This window comes from Physeter macrocephalus, chromosome 11 (genome assembly GCF_002837175.3).
Source record: "Physeter macrocephalus isolate SW-GA chromosome 11, ASM283717v5, whole genome shotgun sequence".
In the NCBI taxonomy this organism is placed as follows: Eukaryota; Metazoa; Chordata; class Mammalia; order Artiodactyla; family Physeteridae; genus Physeter; species Physeter macrocephalus.
In genome coordinates, this window is record NC_041224.1 from 174192964 (window position 1) to 174215841 (window position 22878).

A 22878-nucleotide genomic window follows, 5' to 3' on the forward strand; every position below is an offset into this window, starting at 1 on the left:
ACTTACCCCTCTTTATATTTTGTGTAACTCTATAAATTACACGTAGAATATAGCACATGACTTGTTTTAATCTAAGCACGCACACACACACACACAGACACACACAGACACACACACACAATAAAGTGCAACACAACAGAACAAGTCTGCGACATTCACGTTCTCAAACTCCCACAGAAGGCTCTTCTGAGCTAATGGAAAAGATGTTGTTCTCGAGTGCGGGAACACGAAATCCAACAGACTAGGTTATGTTTTCCTCACGGGTATTTATACTGAAAATCCTATTTGTTTTACTTTCCCTGTGGCTTCTGTCTCTCATTTGCAATGAAAGTTTCGAAGCTGTGATTCTCTTCAAACCTGGAGAAAAATCAACTCCTTAGAGCAACATAAATAGTGCTTTCAAAGTGCTCAAATGTTTCTGAGCACTCTGTACTGTAAAAGGAGGTTTCCAATGACAGCTGTCTGTAACAAGGAAAATTAGAGTCATTTTAATAAAAGCAAACATTCCACTAACTGGGCAGCAAACGCTTTATGGACTTTTGACACCAGCCACCAAACATTTCTATTCTACAGGCAAGTACCAAACTAGCCCTAAAATGTCAAAAGGTTTTGGTTGCATGTTGTTTTGATACTAAATTATTTCACTAAGAAATGGTTTTGTTCCTGAGATGAGCACAATAAAATTAAATGAGTTCCCTCTAAAGCTGCCAGTGGGATACTCTGTTCCTTATTTCCACCCTCATTATCTTCATAAAGAATCACGTCTGACATGTCAGTCTTCTCCGTGGCGCCATTTCTGTGACTCGTCTTGCCGAACGTCTGGTCTAATTTGGTTTCTCATGCCACCTAAGACGTTTGATGTTGCTTCTGTGGCAACGATCAGAGGTTTCACCACGGCTGGAGGGATCTGGCGCAGGACTTCGCCCACGGCGCCAGTCACCCCTCTGCTCTCGTGTTCCCGGGCTGCCGTTTCGTAAATGGTCTGAGCCGTGTCTGCGATTCCCTGAAAGGGGGGAGGGGAGAGAAGGGGAGTAAATCACTGGTCAGAAAACTCTCTAAATTATCTCATAATACACACTTTAGTAGAGTTAATCAACAGCAGGTTTGTAACTAGACAAAAAACAAAACAAAACAGAACCTGTACTTTTGAGATAAGCCAGGATAATTATTTTTATGACAACTCTAATTATAAGGGAAAGTAAGATGCAATTATCATGATTTAGCATTTTGTTGTGACAGTTGTGTAAACTACCATTGTAAACTACAATCTCACATGGGGAAGCTTACAGAAACAGTTAATAATCCAAGAGCAGCTTTTCTGGCACTAGTAATCACTCTAGTTAAACCAAACTTAGCAAACAAAGCTTCTGGAATAAATATAATCACTAAATGAACACGGTGATAGCTCCTGTGATTCAACTGCAACAAAAAAACCTAATTTGACTAAGCTCCAGGAAATAATTTAATTTGTTTTAAATTACTGGCTATGTACTAGAAGAGATAACCGTGGAACATTCAATTAAGATAAAAGGCTAAATAGAACATTTTACTGGATTAAACAGAGAAAATTCTGAGAACATAAAGCAGGAACATGTTTAATAATTAGAAACAAAGCTTCTGTAGCATTTTTCATCTTTCTTATAACCGTGTAACATTAAAATAATCATGATTGCTGAGCTTGAGAGCTGAATACGTAAATGAGTAGGTCAAGCCAGAGTGGTAAAATGTCACACATGACTTTCAAATCTCTACCATTTGTCTAACTCAAAATCCCGTGGGGACCACGAGGCACTATTCCACTGAGACCATTTCAGTGACGGGCACGAGAGGAACTTGGGGCTCTCTGGGGAAATCAAGGAGCTCTGTCCTAGTCCAAAGTCTGGCCCTCACTTTGACAACCTGATAGGAGTGTCATTTTTACACAGCACAGCAGGCAAAAACCATGTAATACTGTGGCAGGGGGGGGGGTTACAGAAGAACCAAAAAAAAATGTAAGTGCTATTTTTCAAACTATCTACAGAATAACAGCCAATAAGTAAAACCGTCACTACAATGAAGAAGACGCTTACGATTAATACATTTGCCCATATCCTGCTCCCGCCTGCGCCCAGCTCTCCCCTCCCTAAGCCACAAACAGCAGGCGTTAGTGTGTCATAACGTGACGATTAACACCACCAAGCAAATTCAAACGTCAGCTCCATCAGTCAGCTGTGTGACCTTACGCAAGCGCTTTAAGCGGGGAATGAACATGCTGTAGTGACTGTCAGAGTTAAATGAAATAATGCACCTCAAGAGCCCGGTACAACTCAGCAGGTACTAAGCGCTCACTGAATAGCTCCTAGGTAAACTACTACTTCCCTCACCACTGCTCCCCAACTACCACGAGACCCCTGGTCACGCAGAGCGGGGCTCGGCAAACTGTCCCTGCAGAGGGCCAGGTGGTAAACATTTGCGGGCCACACAGTCTCTGTCATATACTCTTCTTCTTCCTTCTTGTTTTCTTCTTTTTACAATCCTTTAAGACTGTAAAAATCATTCTTACTAGAAGGTCCATATAAAAAGAGGCATGGGCCAGATCTGACCTGAGACCTATCATGGGCCAACCCCTGATCTTGTGAAACACATGGGATGTTTCCTCTTGATCTCTGTGTTACCAACATATAATAGGAAAAGAGATAGTGGTTTTTTAATATAAATTTATTTATTTTACTTATTAATTTTTGGCTGCGTTGGGTCTTTGTTGCTGCGCGCGGGCTTTCTCTAGTTGCGGCGAGCGGGGGCTACTCTTCGCTGTGGTGCACGGGCTTCTCACCGCAGTGGCTTCTCTTGTTGCGGAGCACGGGCTCTAGGTACGTGGGCTTCAGTAGTTGTGGCACGCGGGCTCAGTAGTTGTAGCTCGCGGGCTCAGTTGCTCCGCGGCGTGTGGGATCTTCCCGGACCAGGGCTTGAACCCGCGCCCCCTGCATCGGCAGGAAGATTCTTAACCACTGCGCCACCAGGGAAGCCCAAGAGACAGTATTTATCACCACTTAGGAACGTCTAACACAGAATTCAGACTCCGTCTAATCAAGCACACCTACCACATCAAATCATGCTCACCTTCCTTCCTCCCTTCTTCACACAGATGGTTTTAGAGAACTAAACATTAGACCCAAATACCTGGGTTCCGATCCAGGCTCCACTACCATCTCACCACGGTACAGTGGGGAAGCCATTCTTGATGACCCCGTTTCCTCATCTCTAAGTCAGGAAAACCACCTATCTTTTAAGGGTTACTATACTCTTGGCACAGAGCAAGCACACAAATACTTTTATTTAAATGAGCATAGATTAAATTAGGGAAGCATTTTGTGAACTGCAAAGTGCTACGTACCCAAGTGCTATTACATCCTGCTGCAGACTGCCCCTGCTATGCCTTGAAGCCCAGGATCATTTTTACAAACCTGATTTCTAACATGTCTGCTGATTACTGGCCCAATCCTGACATCTGTAGGAACAGGTCTGACTGGTAATTATCTCTTTATTCGCCCGACTAAACCTCTTTTTAAGAGAGGTGATCCGTGGTCTTGCCTTTATTTATCCACTGACACATTTCTTGGGGGCCTCACGTCAGTCTTCTTCCCACCATTTGGGACCACATGGGTTTCTTTTGTCACGTAAAAGACTGTCCTAAGGCACTTCTGCCTGTCAGAATATGACAGGGAAAAATATCATTAATGAAATCTTAATACACAAATCATAAGTAAAGTGACCTCAAACTTCATGTCCTATGTCAAAAAAAAAAAAAGATTAAGACAAGGAATGCTAAAAAAAGGAAAAAAAACGAATACTAAACTTTCTTTGGGTTATTTGTATGGAAATATGTGAATATAAATGTTTCAGACATTACATGAAATTCCTAAAAATCTTATATGTTCTGGTATAATGTTATAAGTCATAATTCTAGTTCTGGGTGTACTCTGATGCTTTTGCAAAAATGTTCCTATAAAAGGGTTTCATCTTCAAAGAATTCATGGAAAAGACTCTGACAAGTACAGGTTTCTGGTAACTGACTATACTGCTGAACTGAATGAATAAGTATTCTCAGAACTCTAATGGAAAACTGATGAATTCACAAAAGTGCTAACAAAAGATCAAGATGAAAAACAAATTAATTACATGGGACTGAGTGAACTGATGAGGATGATTATAATTTTTGTGACTTTCTGTTTGAATACGGAAAAAAAAAAAAGACAAGGAATGCACCTGTCAACACCCATAAAGAACCAGGGAAAAAAAAAAAAAAAAAAAAGAACCAGGATTCACTGGTGCAACTAAATGACAATTTGTTAATGCTTAATAAGTGTCAAGGTTCAAATAGTTACAAATCACCAATTCCACCCTTAACAACTTCTTGCACATACAAACAAAGGGGCATTTGTATGAACATTCCAATAGCTGTATTTCAGGGAAAAAAATGGAACCTGGGACTTCCCTGGTGGCGCAGTGGTTAAGAATCCGCCTGCCAATGCAGGAGACATGGGTTCGATCCCTGGTCTGGGAAGATCCCACATGTCATGGAGCAACTAAGCCTGTGTGCCACAACTACTGAGCCCACATGCCTTAACTACTGAAGCCCGTGCTCTGCAACAAGAGAAGCCACTGCCGTGAGAAGCCCGCACACCGCAACGAAGAGTAGCCCCCGCTTGCCGCAACTAGAGAAAGCCCGCGCACAGCAATGATGACCCAACGCAGCCAACGATAAATAAATAAATAAATTAATTTTTTAAAAAAGGAAAACTGTCCACCAATAGGAAGATAAATAAATTATGCTATATTCATACAGTGAAATACTATAAAAGTTTAAATTAGATCTACATATATCAACATGGATATATCTTAAAAGACAAAAGTTACAGAATGGTACAGATGATATTTATGTTAACTTTTAAAATATAAGCAATTAAGTATTTGCTTATGAATACATACTTATATGAAACTATAAAAACATGCACAGAAAAAATATGTACCATCTTCAGGATAGTGAAGGCATGGGAATGGGGTCAGCATTTGTGATTAACCTGAAAAATTTTATTTTTTAAACAAATCTGCGGAAAAGACAGCAAAATATAAACATATGTTAACTCCACTGGTGAGTCCATGGCGTGTTTCTACTACTCCTTGTTTGCTTCTGTGTGTAAAGAGATCAGTCTTCCCACTAGATCACTACTCTTCTCGTGAGCCTGCAGGTCAGGACACAGCCTCCTCTCTTACCTCACGCAGATATTTGCACTCACCAGCGACAGAAGAGTCCCAAATCCACCCCAGGGGTTTCTTTGGAACAAAGCCCAAGCGCCGATGCATGTCAGGAAAGCACACAAACTGCTTCTGGCCTGTCCCCTCGGGTGCCCACTCACCTCCTTCACGACACTGTAGGCCTTGGCCACACCTTCCCTCAGGTCCACTGGCTGGTGGGCTAAGCGGTGATGAGGGAACCTTCTGATCTTCTTGGGCTCGATAGAAAGGGTACCAGGAGACACCATGTCATAAGCAGTCTCTGCCGCCGCCTGGATCATTTCATCAGAGAGTGAAAAGTGAACCAGAAAACAAAAAAGTGAATGGGAAGAAAGTCTGGAGGGTTAAGCTCCGACAGTGCACTTCCTACGGGGAGAAAGGAAGAGCTGAGTGGGGCCCCACGCCCTCAGACCGGCTCCTCTGCAGCATCTGAATTCTTTACAACGAGAACGTATCACTTCCATAACAAGAATGTTCAAGTGTACATGAATAGCTCGTATCTGGATGGAGCTGAATTTTTCAGCCCCTCCTCTGCCTTCTGAGAACACTCTCCGTGTTACCAAGGTTAGAGAAGAATGCGTGGTCTGTGAACAACTGGATAAGGCCAAATGGAGCTTAATACTTACTATAACAAACCTTAATACGACTACTATTAGATCTCTAATGCCTTCTTTACATTCAGCTATGATCTTTTCACATAAATGTGGTGAAATAAATCCTTGGCTAACTTAATAGTTATAGTTTACCTGAAAGAGGCAAACAAATTTGACACTGTAGTCCACTGCTTTATTATTTAACTACTTATTTAAACACTGGACAGCTAATCAAAAAAAAAAAGTTAATGATATGAAATCATTACAAATAAAATATTCTCCATATTTTATATACTTTCACAGTACATTCTGAGAACAAAATAACCCAACTGCTTACAACAGCTCTTCCTCTTTGTATAGATCAAGCCGGTCTTTGAAAAGATACCTGTATGGTTTGAACCATTCTGTTCGTGAGTTCTAGAGCAGCCATCGCTGTCGAGGTGCCAAAGGAGGCAGCGCCTCTCTGAAACCCTCTGACGATGCGGCCGCCCTTCCGGTACTGCTCAACTGGCAACCAGACCAAGTCCTTCAGGCCTTGCACTAGAACAGCAGCCAACACACAGAAATCAAGAGGCGTGCTGGAGCTTAGATCTCTGCTATCATTCCAACCCTCGGGTTTTTAACTCCTAAAATGGGAGGCAAAATTTTGTACGACTAACATGTAGGTTTTTCTAGAAAGAGGATCCTCACATAGATTCTCAAAGGCATCCATAACCCCAAAAGAGTTAAGAATCACTGATCAGGCAATATAAATTATCTTCTAATTAAAAAAGAACACTCACCTAATTGCACTAGTGAATGCATAGGCCCAACGCCTCCCAGAATTCCTGGCAGCTGGTTCTTCTTAATGTCAGTAAGCCATTCAGTGATTGCATATGAGAATAATTTGTCAACACCTAGCAAACTAGAGCAAATGACTGTAAGTATATAGGAAGGAAAATGAAATTTATAGGTTTAGACAAGTTTGGGGATTTTTTTTACTTAAGACAAAAAAAGAGGGCTTCCCTGGTGGCACAGTGCTTAAGAATTCGCCTGCCAATGCAGGGGACACGGGTTCGAGCCCTGGTCTGGGAAGATCTCACATGCCACGGAGCAACGAAGCCCGTGCGCCACAACTACTGAGCCTGTGCTCTAGGGCCCGCGAGTCACAACTACTGAACCCACACGCCTACAGCCCGTGCTCCACAGCAAGAGAAGCCACTGCAATGAGAAGCCCGCACACCACAACTAGAGTAGCCCCCGCGCACCGCAGCTAAAGAAAGCCCGTGGTGCGGCAACAAAGACCCAACGCAGCCAAAAATAAATAAATAGATAAATAAGTTTATTTTAAAAAAAGACAATAAAGAAAATGTACAAATTATAAGGACAAAATTTTATAGATTTTCAGTTTAAGTATATACATACATCTATGTATACACATACAATTAACCCACTGCAATGCTAATAATTTCTATATAAGGCTTAGGTAGCATATATAAGTGTGCTTTTCCACTGTTCTTATTTCTTCAACATCTAAAGCTTTGGCATAGGGTTAAACTCAGTGTCTATAAATTGCCAGACAGTTCTTAGCTACTAAGAACCATTACCTTGTGAACTTCCAGTCTTTTCACTGAATAGGCTAATTTATAACTTTGGGAAATTATTTTTAAAAATCCTAACTATAGCTGTTTTTTGAAAAATTACTACTCTCTTCAAACTACTTCTATTCTCTCAGAATAAAAATTAGCCCCTAGCCAGTAAAAATCCTCTAAAAATGAGCTCTCTGCAAACAACACTGTAAAATAATTAAATTATGTATGCTCGCTAAGAAAACTCAATTTTTAGTTTGTTGTAAACTAACTTTAGTAACTACATCTTAAAGTCTCATGTAATAAATCAACTTACCCATGCCGATAGAAAAGCCTCTTCAGCTTTAGTTCAGAGCAGTTTAACTGGGCCAGACCAATCAAAATCCCAGCTAATGTACCCTTTAAAATTAAAAAAAAAAAAAAATCACTATTAAAGGTAAAACACCTAAAATACTTACAGCAAAAAAGTACATGTATTTTATATGACCCAATTTATATCAAATTTTACTCATGGGTTCTTAATTAATTTACTTTAAAAACAGAATTAAATTTTAAAATCTTGCACTGCATTTCACATATACAAACTGTAACGGAAAAAAGTTTTTAAAAAATTGAGTCCACTAGAAAACCAAATGAGATGATTTTGTAGAGTATATTTGTGCAAAGTTTCCAGACCTGATCCATTGATACGTGTTTGCCATGATAATCAAGTCGAATAGGAACTTCTGATGTGAATCTAAATTCTCTGAAGATAAAGAAAGGAGGGGAGTTATTTATATTGAAAATTACTAAGAGCTGAAATTAGACATAAATGAATTTGTTCAATTGGAGAATAAAAACAAAACCACAAAATAACTAACGTGAATATATTAAGGCCTAAATAAAAGAGAATGTCTTTTAGCTCTGCCTTTTCTTAAGGCAATGTAACAACTAAACCAGATGTTAATCATCTTATAAATCTTATTTATTTCATTATATATTAAATTTCTCACAAAAACCTTTTCTTAGTTCACTAAACAATGTTTATCTTAGGAAAATTTATTCTGGCACCTATTCAATTCATAGAGAATGAACTAATAAAAACAACTTTCAAGATTAAGCCAAATAACATAATCCTTACCAAAAAGTAAAAAAGGGCTAAGGTATGAATATTTTAGCTCTGTGATAAAGCAGAAAGATCCAGAAGACCTAGACATGAACCCTAGTTTTATCAGTTACATGGGATGCAGTCGAGGCAAGTAACTTAAACTCTCTTGAGCCTAAATGTCTTCATCAGTAAATTTTTAAATGCCATCTACATTGGTGAATTTTAGTGGACAGTCATGAAATGAACGCTTGCAAATCGGATACTGACACACAAATATTGGGAATTCTGAATGAAATTATAATTATACATCGATGGTACACATCAAACAAAAGCAGTTGGCTTCCAAAAGCTGGACTGTAAACTGGAAGCTGAAGCACGTTTTTACTACAGAATTAATGTCGGTGGTTATATACTAAGTCATCCCACAGAAGTCCATTTAACCTACAGTAAAACGGAAATGCTGTACTTGTATCAATCACTACAAGAAGTCTGGGTTCCCAGGTCATCCCTCATCTTCCGAACACTCATCTGCACTGGGTTCTCTGGGCGACGGCCCCTCGACACCTGCCTCCTCCATTCTCACTCTTTCCTCCATGGCATGTACGCCTGCCTCCTCCATTCTCACTCTTTCCTCCATGGCATGTACGTAATAGGCCAAATCATATATTTTTATTATCTATAAGCTCAAATAAATATGGATTTTTCTCTACTTTGTTCACCTAGAACAAAATCTGACATGCATATAATAAATGTTCAATAAATATCTGTGGGATGAATAAATGTCTGCAGGAGAGGGGACTATTATGCCATTACTTGGAAAACGCACGGGATTTGGGATTCAGAAGACCTCTGTTCTAGTCCTGGCTTGGCCACTAACTAACTGTGTGGCCTTGAGCAAGTCACCCCTCCTCTCTGTGCATTAACTTCCTCATCTGTAAAGTGAGTAATTTGAACTATATCACCAAGTACCACCCCAGGGTCTTAGATACACTAGGAGCTTTTGAGAGTAGAAACAGAAATCTACAAGCTATTTTAAGTAGTCTAAATGGAAAAAAACAAATATTTACCTAAGTAAGTGAGGTTACCTAGTCTGACTAAAAAGCGTCAAATTTCTGTGCTCTCAGGCCAGAATTATAACAATGCAATTTCTTTTATACTGGTTATCCAGTGTTCACAAAAACCAAATTGGCAGTTTATATGAAATGAGAATTCAAATTATTACTTAAGATACACAATGTTTTTGTTAGAAAAAAATTTTTAAATAAAAAAGAAATGTAGGAAAATAATAAAAGAGTTTCTTCTTTTATGGCAGAAAAGTTTAGAACCACCAGAGATCCTCTCTCCCAGGATCTTTCCAATTCTCACATTCTATTTTCTAACTATTTTCATCCATATACAAGATATTTAAAACATGAAAATACTTTAAGACAGTTATACTGCCTACTTTGGGCCATATTCTAAACTCAGAACTTAGAAAGACAGAACTTGGGGACCACTGATGTCAACAAGAGAGGACTACAGAAAACCAGGGAAAGAAGCTAACGGCCCCTCACAACACAGGTGGTTTCGATCTTCAACCTCTCTCCTTCCAACAGAGCCAAGGCTCCATCCCTACCATCAAGGGCTGGGAAAGAAAGAAGATGGGAAGAACGAATGGATCTGGAAACGAGGATAAACTCCAACGTACAACCAGCCAGTTGTTGGCTGTAGTCAACAGGGACACGGGTTTCCTGATGATTCCAACTCAGCCAGCTAGCGGCGGTGCAGGAAGGACACAACGGTGACAGAGAAGGGCAGAGAAAGTAGACAGAAAATCCCCGTAAGGGAAAAGGGAGGAATGCTGAAGGTGAGGTGTTTGAGGGAAAAGGACAGCATCACGTTCAAGGACACACAAACAGGCCACAATAAGTGACTGGAAAGCGAGGGACAGGTGGAGGAAAAAAGAAGGAAGAATCTAAGGGGAAGAGAAAATTCCTGCTACAGAATCAACAGGAGGATGAATCCTGAGCCAGGGTTACTATGTGTAAATGAGAGGTGCAAGTAGGTGGGGCCCACATATAAATAAATACACCAGTTGATTATTTGCCAGTGCACAGAAACGCTGATGCGACCTCATGATTTCTGGTACACAAACACATTAAAGAACAACCTTCATACTCTAAAATAACTTCATCTGTTATCAAAATTAAATGATTTACCTAAAGAACACAGGCTGATCACTAAACGACGCTTCTTCAGCAGAGAAGTCCTTCTCTTCTTCCCCATTGACCACTTGCACTGAATTGGCACTGCCATTTGGGGAAGGCTGCTTTGGCCCAGGGAAAGAAATAACTAGATTTGGCTCCTTTGAGGTGCTTAAATGCCTTGGCAAACTGCAGGTGACATCAGCTCCAGGAGACTTTTTGACTGAAAGTCCACATTTGAAAAATTAGGTATACTTCTTTAAAGCAACAATTTAAATCAATCTACGCTTAACTTGCTTTGCTACATTTCATTTAATAAATACAACTACTGCTAGAGAAATCTTTCACCTTTTAAATTATTACAGTAGTCCCTCCTTATCTTCAGTTTCACTTTCCAAGATCAACTGCGGTCCAAAAATATGAAATGGAAAATTCCAGAAATAAACAATTCCTACGTTTTAAACTGCACACCATTCTGAGTAGCATGATGAAACCTTGCATCGTCATACTCTAACCCACTGGAAAGTGAATCATCCCTTTGTCCAGCATATCCCACCATTGAGTCACTGAGTGGCCGTCTCAGTTATCAGGTCAACTGTTGGGGTATTGCAGTGCTTGTGTTAAGTAACCCTTATTTTATTAATAATGGCCCCAAAGTACAAGAACAGAGATGCTGGCAATTCGGATACACCAAAGAGAAGCCACAGCATGCTTCCTCTAAGTGAAAAGGTGAAAGCTCTTGACTTAATAAGGAAAAAAAAAAACTGTATGCTCAGGCCGCCAAGATCTACAGTAAGAACAAATCTGTAAAATTGTGATGAAGGAAAAAGAAATTCACGCTCATTTTGCTGTCGTACCTCAAAGGTTACGGCCACAGTGCATGATAAGTGCTTAGTTAAGATGGAAAAGGCATTAACTTTGTACAAGATATTTTGAGAGAGAGAAAGATCATGCTCACCTAACTTTTATTACAGTATATTGTTATAATTGTTTTATTTTATTACTAGTTACTGTTGTTAATCTCTTAGTGCGCCTAATTTATACGTTAAATTTTATCATAGGCATGTACGTATAGAAAGAAAAAAATTAGTGTATTTAGGGTTTGGTACTATCTGCAGTTTCAGGCAGCCACTGGAGGTCTTGGAAGGTACTTCTGGAGGACAAGGGGGGACTCCTGTACTTTTACATAAACTACATTTGTACAACTTAACAAAAATGAGCACAGAACACATTTATATAAATGAGAATAAAGATTTGTAAGTACATTCTCAAAAGGGCCTCAAAACAATCAAAATCAATCCAAGTACTTGTTATAGACTTTTTCAAACTCTACATACTTAATACCTTCTGGATCTGGAGCCATGAGAAGCTCTACTTCTGTAGAAACACTTGTGAAGAAATCCTTCAGGAAGAACAAGGCATCCTAAAATTGAGAGATGTAATTATAACTAAAAGGGTTCTAAAACTATGAAACAAAGTGTCTTGAAGTCTTATATTTCACTCATTGTTCACATACAGCTATAATTTTTTCAGTCCCTACTCTGTGCCAAGCATTGTTCCTATTCTCAATCTCTCCCTCTCTCTCTCTCTCTCTCTCTCTCTCCCTCTCTCACACACACACACACACACACACACACACACACACACACTCTCATTCCCCCTAAGTTGGTTACTCTTCTTATTGGTAATGAGAAAAATCTGAATTCAAACATTGGGTACAACTGTTTAGATAAAGGAAACTAAACTAATTCTCAATTTAATGGTTTTTTAAATTCAAGACACACAAAAGAGAATTTTCTTCATTATTTTTCCATGTAAATTCAATCATTTTCATTTCTAACTCTCTCTCTCTCTCTCTCTCTCTCTCTCTCTCTCTCTCTCTCTCTCTCACACACACACACACACCCCCACACACACTTCCTTGTTAATTCTCACAACTCTGAGAAAATTAAATTATAGATGCAGAAATTAAGACAGGTAAGTTAGAAATTAAACTGCTATTTCTAAATCAAAGTACATTTTGGTTTCTTAGAAATTTAGTAGTCTCATTCTCAATTTGGCATTAGTTCTCACTCTGAATTGGTAGCGGTGATATTACTAAACAATAACAGCAGCCAGCAAGTACTGGATACTCAGATGTGCCTTAAAAGTTCTTCATGTCTTATTTCTGCTTTAACCACTATGTTATATTGCCTTAAACATTTTCTTCATTAGACATGATATTCAAAATAAAAATTGAAAATAAATAAAATCACCCCATCAGTGTGGTCTTTTCTGAAATTCTATGGTATGGACCGTTCTTGGTGCTGTGTATGCAAGCCACATTTGCCCATTATTAGCAGCTTCATTAAGCCTTACTGAGACTGACAAATCCATTTTGGAGAATATGAAAATTAAATACCTGAGCCTGTTCTTTCTTACTCTTCCCTCCCATTTTAAAAAACTTAAATTAATATAAAACATTAATATTGTACCAAACCGCAATGTGAAAGTGAAATACAGGGTCATAGTAAGTGGCAGCACACCAAGTGCCTGACTGGCAATTCCAAAGGATCCGATCTACTACTGATCACACTTGTCAGAAGTATAAACGATGGAAGTTACAAAGGTATTTTTCTAGGTAACATGGCATATGGGAGACTGAGGGCTAGAAATGAAGAACAAACAGGCGGTTTCAACAGTATTAGAAATACTCTGGTTCTGCATTTGGGAAGTAAGTTCATGAATTGTTCATTATATTATTATGCTTTACACATACGTATTTAAGTATATAGTTATAATATTATTTACACTACATACATTTATTATAAATCACTATATATGTGTATATTTACATATATCAAATATTACATGTTGACCGTTAATAGTATATAAAATGTTATCCTTTGGCCACCAGATGGCAATATTTTAATACTATGACTGTGTTGCCTCCAAAAAAAAAAACAAAGAGAAAATTCCAGGTATAAATGTGCTCTTATTTAAAAAAAAAAAAAAAAAAAAAAAGGGAAGACTAAAGAGACAGTGGTTTTTACACATTTTTACTACAAACGACAGACAAAGGGATACTAATCATCAGCTTTTCTAAACGTTCTCCAAATTTTTGATTTTGGTATTTACGCTGAACTCTTTACAACTCAATAAGACAAACAACCTAACTCTAAAACTAGAAAGACACAGGGATTTCCCTGGTGGTGCAGTGGTTAAGAATCTGCCTGCCAGTGCAGGGGACATGAGCTGATCCCTGGTCCGGGAAGATCCCACGTGCCGCGGAGCAACTAAACCCGTGCGCCACAACTACTGAGCCTGAGCTCTAGAGCCCACGAGCCACAAATGCTGAAGCCCGCATGCCTAGAGCCCGTGCTCCGCTGCAAGAGAAGCCACCACAATGAGAAGTCCGCGCACGGCAACAAAGAGTAGCCCCCACTCGCCGCAACTAGGAAGCCCGCACGCAGCAACGAAGACCCAACGGAGCCCAAGATAAATAAATAAAAAATAAAGTTTAAAAAAATCACTTAAAAAAAAAACTAGAAAGACACAGACACGTCAAAAAAGAAGATATACAAATGTCAAATTAGCGCATGAAAAGATGCTCAGCACCATTAGTCATCAGGGAAATCCAAATTAAAACCAAAATGAACACCAAGTAAGATAGCTAAAATTAAAAAGACGACACCAAGCTTGGTCCGAGCGTGAAGCAGCTGCTGCTCTCACCTGTTACTGATGGGAACCTGCAAAGGCACGAGCACTGTGCAAAACTATCCGGCAGCTTCCTACGAGGGTAAACACACGTCTACTCTATGACCCAGACATTCGGTTTATAATTACCAAAGAACACTGAAAACTTATGTCCATAAAAGACCTGTACACAAATTTCATAGCAGCTTTATTCATTAAGAGCCAAAACAAGAAATACTTGTCAAGCTCAAACTGTATATCTAAAATCTCTGCATTTTATTATATGGAAATAACACTCCAATAAAATCAATTTTTAAACTTTAAAAAATATGGTTTATTATTTATGTTAAACCTTCACTATAAAAGTTATTTCTAGCTTTAAGGTCCTATGGTAAAGGATATTAACAGTGCGATATGACTTGAGGTGTGGAAAGAAGTGCTTTCAATGTCATGCTCAGGTGATGCTGAAAAAAAATCACAAACCTGCCAACTGGTACTGCTACGTGTTCATCATTTCCAACCTCAGCCAAGCACCTGTCCCACCCAACGGCCTCACACTGCATCTCACAACCTGAATTAGGCTCTCAACGCCTTTAAAAAAAATTCATAATTTTACATTCCTTAAGACCCAGCTTGATCGTCACCTCCTCCAGGAAGCCTTTACTGCTCACCCCTCATCTTCCAAACTCCCAGCCCAGCTTAGGAGCCTCTTCTGGTGGGACACATCTTAATGCCTATCTTCATCACAGGGTGTTAAAGTCCTTTGTCTTTTTGTCTCCCCACTAAACAGAGACCTCTGAGGATGGGATGTTTCTTCCTCTTTGAATTCCCAGCATCCTACTTCAGACCTGGGACAAGGTTGGCGTTCAGCAAATGATTTGGAATTAACATATCTTCCCTACACAGATTTCCAGGCAGTTCAATACTAAAATGAACACCAGACCAGGAAATCTGGTCCCTTCAGAGTTCGGATCTCAAATCGCCTAGTTACACAACCTCCATCATCTACTGAGCTCCCTACATGGCAATCAGTCCATCTGCCTGGTGTCCTGCCTGCCCTACAGGTACGCTGCTCTTCACAAGCAACTGCACCCAGCTTCAACAGCAATGCAGCTTCTTAGAAACAAGAGAAAACAACACATTGCTTTCACACTTACTGTCTATGATCCAGTGAAGATAAAGTCAGAGATATGCTTGGTAAGAAAAATATTACTCAAAGCATTCTCATGCATCAACTGATATATTTTCAAAAGAACACAAATATTTGGCTTTCTATTCAGATGACCATTTGGCATGGTATGTCAATCTTAGAAGATGCAAACTAGAAAGGACTCTTTTGTATCATAATATTCCTAGTTAAGGCATATATATTTGTAGCATGGCTTTGTTTCCCTCGATCCCATATCTTGGGGAATTATTTCCCATTGCTCCTCAGTTTAGTCATAACATTTATTTCCCTGATTGTTTTTGCTAAGGTTAATATTTCTCCATTTTAAAATCATAATGCTTTCTAGTTCTAAAGAAGAAATTAAGCTCAATATTAAAGAATAGGTCTATTAAAGAAAACTGGGCTTGATAAGTCTGGCAAAGTCATGCCATAAAGGGATAAATCTCACTCAAATTCTTGCTCACACTGGTGATTTTCACAGATCAAATTTCCCATAAATACTTCATCATATTCCTACTAGGCCAATATGGATAGATTAAAATACGGGTTTCAAAAGATAGTCTTCTCATAATGAGAAAACATAAATCTAAAATACTCACTGGCAAGACTGACCCAGCTCAGAAGCTACAAATATTACCATAAAGTTGTGCTAAACTTCTGTGCTTCACAATACATTTTCTCTGAGATACTCCTATATTTTGTTTACAATATAAATATTACTTTAGATTATCCCTGATACATCTATTACTTATTTAAATAATGAATCGACATTATTCAATCAATGTTATTTAATCAAACAAATAATACCACCCCACATATCCTCTACTTCCAAACCTGAGCTCACACCAATATATAAGGTATAAGGGGAGGGTCTTGTTATTTCAAAAGCAGATTATTATAAAAACTCCATTTATTTTCTGTAGTTGTTATATGCTTCAGTTCATAATAATAACAAGCTAACACTTCTGATCGCTAACAGCGTGTGCCAGGCACCAAGCTAAACGTTTTACATACACCAGTCTCCTTTAATCCTCATTTAAAAAAAAATGATGCTACATGTACTACTACTTTTTCCATTTTATCAGTGAAGAAACTGAGGCTTGGGGAAATTAAGTTACCTACCAAAAGCCACACAGTTAGGAAAAGAGAACTGAGATTTAAGCCCAGGTCTGACTCTAAACCCACACTCTTCACTACACTGCACTACTACCAAGTATCACATCTTCATACACCGAACAAAGCTTGTAAAACACCAACTATGCTTTAAACAGCTCTCTGGGTAGGCGAAACGCAGGATCATTTGATGGGGTGCTTGCTAGAATACAGGAAAGTGGATTTCTTTACCTCTTTCCATAAATCTCTGCTTTGTTTGTGACCTGTTCAAGTGCCAATTTACTAATTTGTCATTGTGCCCAGGGCAGAGGAATTCTCTTCCAGACGCTGTGACTACAGTCCCCTATATCTTGCAGTGGTGTATATCGAGGAGTCCCTTCATCCTCTGAGAATACGTGTATATCTGCATTAGGAGTACGTACGTAAAGATCAGAGAACGTGTGAAGCAGGTATTAGGCGCCATGTCACGGAGACAGCGAGTAGGAAACTGGAGGACAAAATCTAATAACGTTTATTCGCTACTAATTCAGATTCCAAACAGCTAATGAATTTGCCCTATTCTTTACCAGCAGAAGTCTGTTTTAGTTATGCAACTTCCATAAAAGTTAAATCATAACAACCGTAATTCTACTAACTTAAATCTCTCACCCGGAATGCGGGATACATCTTTAACCATAACTGCACGCATCACGCTTGTGATACAAACCTGGTCAATATTGAGGCGGAGCGGCATCAGCGACACCCTGAGGCAGCACTCCTGTGGGGACCGGCCAGGCTCCGGGCGCACGTGCAATGCTTTCACCGTCAGCTACGAGACGAGACAGACAAACACGTTGTCTCCCGAGGGATGATATGACCTTGTTTTCATTAAAAAAAGAAAAGCAAAAAAGAGGGAAAAAAATCCTATATCTAGTCCCTACCATCAGAACAAAAAGTGGAACTGTTTACCCTCTTTCCTTAGAACCCTGAATCTAACTTTTTCGGGTCACACACTCTTTCAAGAATCTGAGGAAAGATGTGAATTCTCTTTAGAGGAAAAAACGCAAATGATACTGTTGTACTCGCAGTCTCAAGGAAGTCTGCTAAGCCCCAGAAGCTAATCCACAGACCCATACTCCAAAGGCAGCTTCTGTGACGTTTTCTTCTGGAAGTCCCGAGCTCATCATTTCTATTCTAATAAAATTTAAAAGTTAGAAATGTGGAATACTGCCAACAATTTAGTTTAAGTATTTTGTGTTAAGTGTTTTGTTTTTTTGGCCACGCTGCGTGGCTTGTGGGATCTTAGCTCCCAAACCAGGGATCGAACCAGGGCCCTCGGCAGTGAGAGCACAGAGCCCTAACAACTGGACCGCCGGGGAATTCCTTGTGTAAGTGTTTTGTGTAGATCACCAAGGACTTCTGGTTTTCCTCGGGTATTGATATACTGGCAATTATAGAAACAACATACAAAATACTTTTTAAAAACATAAAACTTTAAGCAGCGTATTTAAAAGGGATTTTCATATAAAAGTGAGAAAAAAAAATCCCATAATTTTCCCTAATCTAAAATAAATCTTCTGCAGTTAGATATAATAAAAATACTTTTCTGAAACTAATACAACAAAATACATGAAGCTTTAAATCTTACCATGTTGGAATGAGCTTTTCGAGGCATTTCTTTACTGCAATACAGGTACAAAAACTTATTCATTTGTGATGTTGCCAGACGATCTCGAATTTCAAGATCCTGCACGATGAACACCTGCCGGGAGACCGGGTGTTCCAAGAGGCTAGAATCGCATTCTGGTTTGCATGGGGGGTAGACCTCGTGCTGAAACTTCACCTTTACAGAAGAGAAAGAACACAGAACAATCTACATTTTGTTTAAATCAGATCTTCTCTTTAAAATGTAAAACATCACTCATTTTCTTTGAATTCTCAGCTTTCGATTCCACTTTCAGAGAACAGCGTAACATTCCTACGTTTGTTCACGTATTTATTTATTAATCCATGTGTACAGGACCATACAAGGAAAAGCCTGACTGACATTTCTTATTTGACCTTGGTAAAATCCCTATCCTTTTCAAGCAAAACGCTCAATAGGCCTAAGTCATAAAATCATTATCTTCATACCTATGGAACTGCCTGGAGGCAAGGTTCAGGTTCCAAAAGGGCGCAAGGGTACAATTCAGTGTCTGCAGCTGTCGTCACTACACTATTTCTATGCTAAGCGCCCTAATATTCGACCCTTGGCACAATCCCAGACAAGCTGACAGAATTAACTGCATCAATGGCACTGGCTGCCTGGCCTGCTGGTCTCCAGACGCTCACAAAGGACCTGAGACCTGTGTGCTATCCAATGGCAGGCCTTCCAGAGACATACTCCAGCGCAGTGGTTCCCCAAGCACCGTCCTGGGTAAAGTGGTATCACAATCACCTGGGAACTCATTAAAAATGCAAATTCATGGGCCCTACCTCAGACCTACTGAATTAAAAACCCTGGGGCCCAGCAACCTGTGTTTTAACAAGCCCTCAAGGGGATTCTGATGCTTGTTCAACTCTGAGAGACACTGCTCTAGGGGTAGCCTGGGAAAACAAAAACAAAAACCCTAAATTTTCTCAGAATATTTGAGAAAGAAAAAGAGGCAAGAGCTTTTATACAAGACCCCTGCACTTTTCCACTTACACCCCAAGACCACGTGGGGGAGGGGACAGGGAGGAACCAAAGAACGCCCACTAATGCTCCTACTTCAGTGAATTTTTCCTTTCAAAATGTCACATTACCTTGCTTAACTGTATTTCCATTAAAAAGTCATGGTTTCTTCCTTTTCCCCCACATACCACATTACGTCCGTGTCTTGCAGGTGTGTGAGAAGGTGAGCTGTGAGGACTACTATAAATGAAAAATAAAACCTTTTGTTAAGGAACAGTCACAGAAAGGCAATGAATGACACCAGAAAAAATAACAGGATGAAGAAAGAAAACAGGAGTACAGAACTAGCAAAACACTGCCACAAACTGTACTGCTATAAATCAAAACCGCATCTTTTATCCCTTGGAGACACTGAGAACATAAATGTTATTACTGCCGTTACAGCAATCACCTACTTGCTAAATATTTAAAACTATAGAAAACGCTAACTATGAAGTTGGTGTGCATATCACAAGATAGACTTAGAAATGAGACCTCCCTGTAACTTCCTTATTACTTCAGAAACCCCTGAGAGTGAGAGGACAAGTCCTAGAAATTTCAATTAACATGGAAAAGAATTATAGTAAAGTTATGTTTTTTTGTTTTTTGTTTTTTTTCCTTTTTTTGCCGTACACGGGCCTCCCTCTGCTGTGGCCTCTCCCGTTGCGGAGCACAGGCTCCGGACGCGCAGGCTCAGCGGCCACGGCTCACGGGCCCAGCCGCTCCGCGGCACGTGGGATCCTCCCGGACCGGGGCACGAACCCGTGTCCCCTGCATCGGCAGGCGGACTCTCAACCACTGCGCCACCAGGGAAGCCCCGTAAAGTTGTAAGTTTTTTTAAAAGCGCTTTTAAATAGAAAAAGTCATTACAATGCTGTGCCAAAGGTTCCCACCCCGTGAAGCCTTTCCTGACCCTTCCCACCCCACTGAGAGCGTTGCCCTTAGTCCCTGCCTCGTCTTTCCATCCAGTTCCCTTCTAGAACCATGGAATAACGCACTCATTAACAGCAGTACTTCAGCAGCATCCACTCTGTGCTGGGCACCCCGCTGGGTGCTAGAGAATCAGGGGCACGCGTGGTCCCCACCTCCTGATGCACACACTTCACTTCGTTGCCCTCACTGGCTCACGTAACTCTCTCTCCCTTCTGAACTTAGGACAGGGTCTGGGTCGTATTCATTTTAATGAATGTGCCTCTAACACAGGCTCTGGAACACGGTAGGTACCCGAAAAATTTTGCTGAATGGAAATGGCTTAAGTCATCGTATTTTAGGAAAAAGATACAAAGAATGCAAACAAGTTTTCAAATGCAAAAATTTAACATTAAAAGAGTAACATTTAAATTACAGTTTTTTATATTACTTATTAATAATTCTTAAAAGGATAAATTCTATGTATTTTTAGTGAAAAGAATATATTGGCCTGGTGGTCCAGTGGTTAAGAATCTGCCTTCCAATGCAGGGGATGTGTGCTGGGCACCCCGCTGGGTGCTAGAGAATCAGGGGCACGCGTGGTCCCCACCTCCTGATGCACACACTTCACTTCGTTGCCCTCACTGGCTCACGTAACTCTCTCTCCCTTCTGAACTTAGGACAGGGTCTGGGTCGTATTCATTTTAATGAATGTGCCTCTAACACAGGCTCTGGAACACGGTAGGTACCCGAAAAATTTTGCTGAATGGAAATGGCTTAAGTCATCGTATTTTAGGAAAAAGATACAAAGAATGCAAACAAGTTTTCAAATGCAAAAATTTAACATTAAAAGAGTAACATTTAAATTACAGTTTTTTATATTACTTATTAATAATTCTTAAAAGGATAAATTCTATGTATTTTTAGTGAAAAGAATATATTGGCCTGGTGGTCCAGTGGTTAAGAATCTGCCTTCCAATGCAGGGGATGTGGGTTCGATCCCTGGTCGGGGAACTAAGATCCCACATGCTGCGGGGCAACCAAGCCCTCGCGCCACAACTACTGAGCCCACGCGCCCCAACTAGAGAAGCCTGTGTGCCACAACAAAGAGAGTATATTGGTCTGCCAAATAAACTTATGTAGAAATTAACTTACATATAACTTTTAGCTGGAGAAGCAGGAGGGGCTGTTCCAAAATCTTTTCCTCCAAAAAGATGCCAAACAAGGGAGACTTCTTTAACCAGGTACCGAATTACAGGAATAGGAAAGTGTAACGGGGCTTTGCTCGTATCTGTCTTCTTAACAGGCAGACTAAAATAATTATCTCTTATCACAATCGCATCATCAACCATTATTTTTACAACTGGTTCTTCTTCCTTCTCCTAAGACAAAGGAAGAGGTAACACACACCTTCTTATTTAAGTGGAAATCACTGATTATGGTGAGCATCTCAAGGGGATTTCTTGATTCTGCATTCTTTCTCATAATTTCAATATATAAAGTGGAATAATAAATACTGACGATAGTCATCACATAAGATACTCTGCTTTATTAACAATAAAATGAACTCTCTCTTCTACGTGAATCACTCCATAAGAATTTTTTATAGTCTACGATTTGGCTTTTACTACTTGTTTGACAATAAAAAGATACAGATTCAATGCTTTACCATTTTGTTTAGTGAACTGTGGATTCACTAAATCCAGACCATGCTTTTTCAATGTGAGCATGATTCTAAAAAGGAAATTATATACATTAACCAAGCATTAGCCTTCTCACAAATCACATCTTATCTTTCCCAATTCTTGTGTTAACAACTCTGTACAGAACTCCTTTCTGCCATTTAATTTCACAACCCTGAAGAGGTATCTTACTACATACTTCCTCTGTAGTTCAATAAACAATGCAGGAGACTTTGCAAGTAGAGAGTCTCTGAGAGATGTTCATAAAAAGAGTAAAGGATAACAAACATTTACAAAGTGTCAAGAGTAAATTACAAAAGGAAGTAATTCTGAACTGTAAAGAGTTAACAAAACCTAAAGAATCTTTTCAGGTGCCCTTTGGTCAATTCAATTTATAACACTATTTTAAGACATTAATTATATCATCAACTTATTACCTGAATGGTTGCTCTTGGTGCAAAAAGAATGCAAAAGTCGTCATTTTCTGTGGGCACGCCTGTCACCGCATCACTCATCAAGTGGTGTGTGAATGAGGCGTAAGTGGGCCCAGGCTCCTGGGACACGTTTCCACTCTCATCAGGAAACAGGAAGAGGTCTGAACAACACGGCCCCTGAATTTGAGATTTTTCATCCAAAACACCTAGGTGAAAAGATTACAACATTCAGTTCTGGCATATTTTAAACATCAACAACAATAACATTTATTAAGCATTTTAGGACTTCCCTCGTGGTGCATTGGTAAAAATCCGCCTGCCAATGCAGGGGACACAGGTTCAATCCGTGGTCTGGGAAGATCCCACATGCCATGGAGCAACTAAGCCCGTGCGCCACAACTACTGAGTCCCTGCACTGCAACTACTGAAGCCCGTGTGCACTAGGGCCCATGTGCCGCAACTACTGAGCCCGCGTGCTGCAACCAAGGAAGCCTGTGCACCTAGAGCCCGTGCTCTGCAAC

General features: G+C 39.8%; 1 protein-coding gene across 7 annotated transcripts in view; it reads right to left on the minus strand.

Moving 5' to 3' along the window:
* Positions 1–317: 317 nt before the first annotated feature.
* Positions 318–22878, minus strand: part of ATG2B (autophagy related 2B) — a 60531-nt gene continuing 37970 nt past the window's right edge. For 5 of the 7 annotated variants that reach the window (XM_055088698.1, XM_055088697.1, XM_024131023.1 and 2 more), the window contains 13 exons: positions 22361–22563; positions 21397–21623; positions 19425–19533; positions 18289–18483; positions 17368–17469; positions 12050–12128; positions 10721–10928; positions 8111–8180; positions 7752–7834; positions 6650–6771; positions 6253–6407; positions 5397–5546; positions 318–1003 (listed from right to left, as the gene is read on the minus strand). In XM_055088698.1, the coding sequence (XP_054944673.1) occupies positions 773–1003; positions 5397–5546; positions 6253–6407; positions 6650–6771; positions 7752–7834; positions 8111–8180; positions 10721–10928; positions 12050–12128; positions 17368–17469; positions 18289–18483; positions 19425–19533; positions 21397–21623; positions 22361–22563 (1934 nt within the window). In that variant the 3' untranslated portion in view covers positions 318–772. Of the gene's footprint in view, positions 1004–5396; positions 5547–6252; positions 6408–6649; positions 6772–7751; positions 7835–8110; positions 8181–10720; positions 10929–12049; positions 12129–17367; positions 17519–18288; positions 18484–19424; positions 19534–21396; positions 21624–22360; positions 22564–22878 lie in introns of those variants that run through there. The other 2 variants (XM_055088700.1, XR_008618740.1) reach the window with 2 other exon arrangements.